The sequence below is a fragment of the Austrofundulus limnaeus genome, unplaced genomic scaffold (assembly GCF_001266775.1).
Source record: "Austrofundulus limnaeus strain Quisiro unplaced genomic scaffold, Austrofundulus_limnaeus-1.0 Scaffold79, whole genome shotgun sequence".
Taxonomy (NCBI): domain Eukaryota; kingdom Metazoa; phylum Chordata; class Actinopteri; order Cyprinodontiformes; family Rivulidae; genus Austrofundulus; species Austrofundulus limnaeus.
In genome coordinates, this window is record NW_013952481.1 from 201862 (window position 1) to 209701 (window position 7840).

Genomic DNA, 7840 nt, shown 5'->3' on the forward strand with positions numbered 1-7840 from the left:
TTATTATACGTTTCTAGTTTCAGCTTTGTCGACAGTTTTGTAATTGAAAGTATCTCTGAATGAAATAGAGCACAAAACTGAAATATTTGTTTTTTGTTTAGTTTGTCAGCATCTAATCTTGTAAAAAACAACAACAATAAACTGTTGCCTTAATATGTTAAAGGTGTGTAAAATCATAAGCCTCCAGAAAAACCAGAAACTCAAGAAAATTCCAGTACAGTCTGGCTGACTCACACACTTGACATCTGTTCATCTCTGATTGGACACACTAGCTGTTTGTTAGGCGGCTCGTATTTCACCTGAGGTAAAAAGGCAGAGGTTCGTATTTCGTGGACGTGACAGCTCGCACTATCATACAGGAGAGGACCACACCCAGGGACAAAGATTTTGTCAACATTGTCAAAGACGTCAGGACTATAAAGTYATAGACTGTTGCTTTATTTAGACCCATCGTGACCTCGATATCACAGGACACCTCAGGTGCATTTATGGGTTTGTGTGCAGGTTTACGTGCACAATCCCAAATCACCGTCATTTCATGTTGATTCTTCTCAGAGACTGGAAACGATTATTGCAATGCAGCAACAAAAAGCTGCCTCATCCTAATCCTGACTTTGCTTTTTTAATTCATTATAATCTCAGCAGAGAGGTGATTCTGTTAGGTTTCTGTCTGTTTATTGCTCAAACAGATAAAGTCAGATCTGACTCTGATGAGGAATAATTAACTGTGGGTTTGTTAAACTGGATTCAGGTTTTTTTAGTCAGCCAACACAAAGCCAATCTCCATAACTGCCCTTATTAAATCACAAAGTAGGAAATAATTCATATTTAACATGTTTCTGCAGGATGAAAAGAAGATGAAGAAGTTGAAGATAAAGAAAGTAAAGTATGGCAGAATATATGTCTGGGACCCTAATATCATTCCTTATGAAGGTGAGAGTGCACGCTTTCCCCCTTTAAACTGTTTTATTGATTATTCTGCAGAACTACAGAGCTTAAAAATTCTATAAAATGATGAATCAACAGTTTAAGAATCCTTTCCTTTATATTTCTAATGATGAGCTAACAGTTAAGATCAAAGTGGACTGCTGTCATCCTAAAAAATCTCCAACATCCCTAAAATTTTATAGTAAATGATGTAAACCTTATTACATACGCCTTTACCCCACATCAGTTTTGTAGCATACAGCTATCTGTAATAAATTATTTAGTTGTGTGTATAGCCGCAGCAGTAGCGACATGTAGCTGAAGCCATTTGGGATCACTTCCTGTAAGAACTCAATATTTCTGCTGGTATAACCATTTAAAGGGGCAAAATTATGTGAAATCAACTTTTATGAGTTTAATATCATGTTATGATGTTATACTCTCATAAAAACATGCCCAAAGCCTTGCTTTGACTCATCATGCATGTTTGGGAAATCCTGCAGCGTATTTAGGCAGCCATGCTGAGGAGCAAAACGACAGGTGGGTACTAGAAACGCATTTTGGTACCAGAAACGCCTCTTGGTTGTGTCATTTTGGGACAAGCTCCTCCTCTGTGACGTGTCTTTAAGCCGAGCGTCCTTATGGCGGAACCTGCCCGCCCGCCCACTCCGCGACTCCAGCTGGCTACGTGTTGAAATGGGCGTGACTGAAAGTGGTTGGATTTTCTTAAAGAGACAGAGACCCATTTCAAAGCGTTTAGAAACTGTCAAGATGAGACGTAAATTGTTTTGGGGATTTTTACAAATATAAAGCTCTTTCATAAGCTGAAAATGTGACATAGATACTATATTTTAGTATAAAATTGAAATATAGGCTTGGAAAGCACGTAATATCGCCCCTTTATTTTAATGTCGGTGTAAAGGTTTAGACGTTAACACCATACATGACAAGTTGTATGGATTTTCCTACAATTTTGCAGGTATACAGACGTAAAGGGCAATGACACGGATTTTTAGAGCCTGTACGATATACCCCCCACCAAAAATAAATAAATAAAAATTTAAACCATCTCCCAACCCATGCTGTCGTTAGGAATACGATTTCCCTGACTGACAGTCTGCGACCAGTCCAAGAGGAACCACTTTGCAGTTGACAGCAATTAGGCAACAAATTAAGATGGGAGTTTTAACGTTTATTTAAAAGTCTGCTTTGGCCTTTCCTGTACTCAAACTACCTCATCAGTTTTGTCGAACTTAAAAATGTCTTTTCTCTAAGCTGAGGTTATTCAAAGCGTTATCTATAAGTAAGATTTTGATTKTTTGTAAATTTTCCATTTCTGACCTAAGTTCTGCAGACTGGGCTTTTTGATTGTTAAAGTTTCCTGTGCTTGACGTTTGCAGTTTCAGACAGCCCGGTGGGACTGCAGATTGCAGATGGGCTGAAGGTGGAAGCGGTGAGAGACTCAGGATTTGTTGTTAGGCCCTCTCCTTTGTTCAAATGTAGTGCTTGAGCCATCACATGTTTTTCACGTGTTGTGTTCAGGATCTGAGCTCATCAGACGAGGAGGATGAGAAGAAGAAGAAGAAGAAAAAGAAGAAGAAAAAGGACAAAAAGAAGAAGAAGAAAARGAAGGTGTGTAAGACTTTGCAGCATGTTTTCCTGCTGATTACAACAAGAACTTTTATTATTTCACAAACCACTAAACTAAATATGTTGTTCTAGTAATAAAGGAAATCCTCTTCCTCCTCATCTGATAATTATTTTAACTTTTTAAACTACCGTTTCCCCCTTACAGGACTCCAGCTCCTCCTCATCCTCTTCTTCTTCTGATAGTGAGGATGACAAGAAAAAGAAGAAAAAAAAGAAGAAGAAAAAGAAGAAGAAGAAGGTATAGTGCAAGAAAATATTACTTTTCCTGTTGGCTCTGTCATAAATCTAAATTTATTTATATGTTTTCTTCTCAGGACTCTAGTTCTTCTGAAAGCTCCTCTTCATCATCATCATCATCATCCTCATCTTCTGACAGTGATGATGACAAGAAGAAAAAAAAGGACAAGAAAAAGAAGAAAAAGAGAGATAAGAAAAAGGTGCAACACGTTCAAAGTCACTTCTTTCTGATAATTAAATTTAATGTATGGAAGATGATGCAACTACAGACAGCGGGTAAAATAAGTATTGAACACGTCACCATTTTTCTCAGTAAATATTTTACTAGAGGTGCTAATGACATGAAATTTTCACCAGATGTTGGTAACACCCAAGTGATCCATACATACAAAGAAATCAAACCATAAATGTCCAGAAATGAAGTTATTTGTAATAATGTGGAATGGCACAGGGAAAAAGTATTGAACACACTTACTGAAATTTATCTAATACTTTGTACAAAAGCCTTTGTTGTCAATGACAGCTTCAAGACGCCTCCTGTATGGAGAAACTAGTGGCATGCATTGCTCAGGTGTGATTTTGGCCCATTCTTCCACACAAACAGTCTTCAAATCTTGAAGGTTTCGTGGACCTCTTCTATGAACTCTGATCTTTAGTTCTTTCCATAGATTTTCTGTTGGATTCAGGTCAGGTGATTGGCTGGGCCATTCCAGCAGCTTTAGTTTCTTTCTCTGAAACCAACTGAGAGTTTCCTTGACTTTGTGTTTGGGCTCATTGTCTTGCTGAAATGTCCAGCCACGTTTCATCTTCATCATCCTGGTAGATGGAAGCAGATTTTTATCAAGAATGTCTCTGGAGGGGGCGGGGTGTGAAATATCTCACTTGCATTTAAAGAGACCGCACCAAAACAGCTTGCTCTGAGGCGCAACTCAGAACAGGGGTAAAGCAAGAAAAGCAAGGAGTCWGTGGAGCAACAAAAACAAGGAATTAAGACCAAAGCATTGCAGTTTTATTTTAAATAGACCATAAGTGAATGATTTAGACGTGAAAAAGAAGGATTTAAAAGCATGATATGATACCTTTTATGTTAAAGGGATCTCTGATTAGTTCTAACATTAGACTTTATTTGACAAACATTTGTTTTAACTGTAAAATAAAGACTGTAAAAATACTGTAGGCTGTTTAGTTTTGTAAATTTTTAAAAATATATTTTAACATGGACGGAGCCATTTTATTTACACACAAAGCATTCTGGGTAAATGATGACGTGGATAGGTCCTCGGTGTGAGCGAGCTATATCCACCCTGAAGGTTAATCTTGGACAATATCTGATGATCGACTCTTTTAAATGAAACCAGAGAGCGTTGACAGAGAGGAGAAGGTAGAAATGACTCAGCCTGGAACTGAAAATATGGATGGAGGACAACAGAGCTGCTTCATGGAAGAAGAACCTCAGATTAGCCTGTTAGYCTTCATGCTAGTGCCGACACTATATTGCCATATATGTATTAGCTCAGTGCTAGCACGACAAACAAGCCAAACTGAGGTCCTCATCTATATATTTCAGTTGCAGACTGAGTCTGACTCTGGTGTGTGTTTGAAGTGTGCCGACGACTCAACTCAGGCAGGAGCGACAACCAGGCAACGGGGGAATGGGGAGGGACAAACTCCTTGTGTTCTGCTTCATCAGGAGCAGAGTTAAGCATCAGAAAGAAAGACAAGCCCAAAATAAGCAACTCACGTTCAAAAATAAGCCCAAAAAAACCCCCGCGACTCACAGAATTTACAAGCAACTTTAGGAAAAAAGAAGCCCAAAGTCGCTTATAATAAGCGGACCTGGCAACACTGAGCGAGGACCTATCCACGTCATCATTTACCCACAATACTTTGCGTGTAAATAAAAGGGCACCGTCCGTGTAATATATTTTTAAATTTTTAGTTTAAAAATTATAAAAACTGAACATCCTACAGTATTTTTACAGTCTTTATTTTACAGTGAAAATATATGTTTATTAAATAAAGTCTATTGTTACAACTAATCATGGATACAGGTCAAGTGGCACATTGGTTTTGCATAAAGATGGTTGTTTTGGACTGATGCAGGACTCCAGCTCTTCATCCTCATCTTCAGACAGTGAGAAAAAGAAGAAGAAGAAGAAGGAGAAGAAGAAGAAGGAGAAGAAGAAGAAGGAGAAGAAGAAGAAGGAGAAGGATGAGAAAAAGGCAAGTCTGTTCTTGTTTCTTGAAAAGAAAGAAGTGCAGAAACATCAAATGAAGTCTAAGATTTATTTTCACATTTTAGCAGATAAAAAACTGAACTCTCAAATGTTGCACATGCTTTTGAAATTCCACACAGTTTTATTAGTAATATGAAAGTTTTGGCTGTGTGAGTGTGCCAAGCTTATTCAACTGTTTGGTGATAAATGTCATTGAACTAATGTTCAAAAATGATGAATAAATAGCATTAAATGACTGCTTGATCTGAAATCCTGTAAATACAATGCCTTTGAGTAAAATAGTGATTTTAAGGGAGAAATATGTCAGTCTGATAAATAATCATCCATCCATCCATCCATCATACTTAAGGTGCTCCTCTCAACATGTTCACTGCACATTTGGTTACACAACTTTTGGGTTGTTATTTTCACACAGGAGCTTAAGTACTCAAATCTGTGGATGTTCAAACTTGTCCCTTTGAGAGCACAAAAAAAAGGGGTGGGGTGAAGAAAATAAACTCCGGTTGTAGTTTCAGGTGGTTTTATACACTTCTGCCACTTGCCAAATTTTGTTGCACAGCAAAGAACTGAGTGGTAGTTTTTAGTTTAGATTGTGGACAAGTGGCACATGTTACATTTTGGCGTCAACCTTGTGTTTCTGATAAAAAATTCTCTATGATTGACAGGCCAAAGCACATGAACCCACCACCACTGCAAAGAAAGCCCAAGAATGCGATGTGTATGGTAAGGGTTTCCAGCAGCTTAATTCATCAGCACACACACAGGAGAAAAGCTGTGTAAATGTGATGTCCTCATCTCAATTATCCAGTACAATTTTTTAAGTTACACTGCAAAAAATGACCACCTAACCAAATTTTAAAATCTTGTATCCAGCCAAAAAGTATTTTTGATTTTGTTTTGAGACTGATTTACTAAACAAGAACTGATTGTGTAAGAATAATAATCTTGTTTTCAGAATGTGTAAGATTATTTGTCTTGTTAGTCTGAAAATTTGACTCAAATTCAGTCAAAAATGTCTGCCAGTGGAGTAAGAAAATTTTACTTGGTAAGATTATTGAAATAATAAAAAACTGAGTCAAGTCAAGTATTTTAAGAATCTTACCAAGTAAAATTGTCTTACTTCATTGGCAGAAATTTTTGACTTAATTTGAGTCAAATTTTCACACTAACAAGACAAGTAATCTTACACATTCTGAAAACCAGATTATTATTCTTACACAATCAGTTCTTGTTTAGTAAATCAGTCTCAAAACAAGATCAAAAAGACTTTTGCTGAATATAATATTTTAAAACTTGGTAAGATGGACAGTTTTTGCAGTGTATGTTCTCTGGATGGGTTCTTCTTTGTTGACTTCTTCCATCTTTTGGAGAATTAAAGGACTGAAGAGACGAGACAAAACAAAAACGTTTCAACAAAGATGAACTCGCCCAGAGGACCTAACATTTTCAGTTGTTTAAAAACTGTTGATGAAAGAAGAAATGATGCTTCACTAGAGTAAACATGACTCTGTCTTCACTTTTTGAGATCTGCTGCTATATTTCCTGCAGGTGAAGAGGCTGGGGAGCCGAGTGCTGATGGAGATGAGAAAAAGAAGGTGACTAGCATGCCCACTCCTGCGCATGCTGCGTGCATCAAAACCAGAAAACCCTGAACATGCTTTGTCTTCACAGGCCACAGAGAGCCAGGCTGCAGAAGAGGGGACAGTTTCCTCCACGGTGGCAGGTGCTGGTCTGCTCCTGAAAAGTTTAGACGGGGACTGGATTGGGATTTTTTCAGATTGTGCTGATGTTTCCTGTTCAGCAGGGACAGTGGAGGCTTTTCCTGATCGTATTGAAGATGATCAGCTGAGTGATGATGAGGGAGGACACAAGGAGAAGGAGAAGAAGAAGAAGCTGAAGAAGAAGAAAAAGAAGAAGGTAATTTTGAAAAAAAAAAAAACAGAACATTGACAGAACTTGCCATATTTTCTGGGATTATAACGGAATTTCAAAAACCTCTCAGTCATTTGGAGTGTTGCTGTTTAGTTCATGTAAACTCTTATTTTATTGGTCCACAGGATTCCTCCAGCTCCTCCTCTTCTTCATCTGACAGCGAAGACGAGGGGAAGAAGAAAAAGAAAGAGAAGAAGAGAAAAGAGAAGGTTTGTGTCTTGACCCATCTATATGTTCAAATTTTGAGTCCATGTGCTTATTGTTGCATTTCTGCATTCTTCTTGTTTTTTTCTTTTCTTTTACAGGATTCAAGCTCATCTTCTTCCTCTTCTGATAGTGAAGATGAAAAGAAGAAGGTAAGGATATGTTATCAAAATCCCCATTCCTCTTTTATTCTTAGTTTGTTCGGACTGTAGTGTCATTTGTTAGATTTTACTGATATCAAACTGGTCCACAGGATTCCAGCTCCTCCTCTTCCTCCTCATCTTCTTCTGACAGTGAGGATGAAAAGAAGAAGAAGAAGAAGAAAAAGAAAAAGAAGAAGAAAGCTAAGGTTTTAGTTTTTATAATCGTCCTGCTTGTTTCTTTTCCTTTTAGCTTCTCGAGCTCGTAGTGGTTTTTGAATTAAAACTTTATTGGCTTTAATTTGTTCCACAGGACTCCAGCTCCTCCTCTTCCTCTTCTTCATCTTCCTCTGATAGTGAGGATGAAAAGAAGAAGAAGAAGAAGAAAAAGAAAAAGAAGAAGAAAGCTAAGGTTTTAGTTTTTATAATCGTCCTGCTTGTTTCTTTTCCTTTTAGCTTCTCGAGCTCGTAGTGGTTTTTGAATTAAAACTTTATTGGCTTTAATTTGTTCCA

The 7840-nt window shown here is 37.6% G+C and overlaps 1 protein-coding gene across 1 annotated transcript in view; it reads left to right on the plus strand.

Annotated features, from left to right (window-relative positions):
* Positions 1 to 6968, plus strand: part of LOC106519539 (protein FAM133) — a gene marked incomplete at both ends in the record, with an annotated part of 8709 nt that extends 1741 nt beyond the window's left edge. The window contains 10 exon segments of the mRNA XM_014011257.1: positions 846 to 933; positions 2328 to 2380; positions 2470 to 2559; positions 2723 to 2816; positions 2893 to 3014; positions 4918 to 5037; positions 5717 to 5774; positions 6600 to 6646; positions 6723 to 6774; positions 6853 to 6968. Coding sequence (XP_013866711.1) covers positions 846 to 933; positions 2328 to 2380; positions 2470 to 2559; positions 2723 to 2816; positions 2893 to 3014; positions 4918 to 5037; positions 5717 to 5774; positions 6600 to 6646; positions 6723 to 6774; positions 6853 to 6968 — 840 coding nt within the window.
* Between the last annotated feature and the right edge of the window lie 872 nt (positions 6969 to 7840).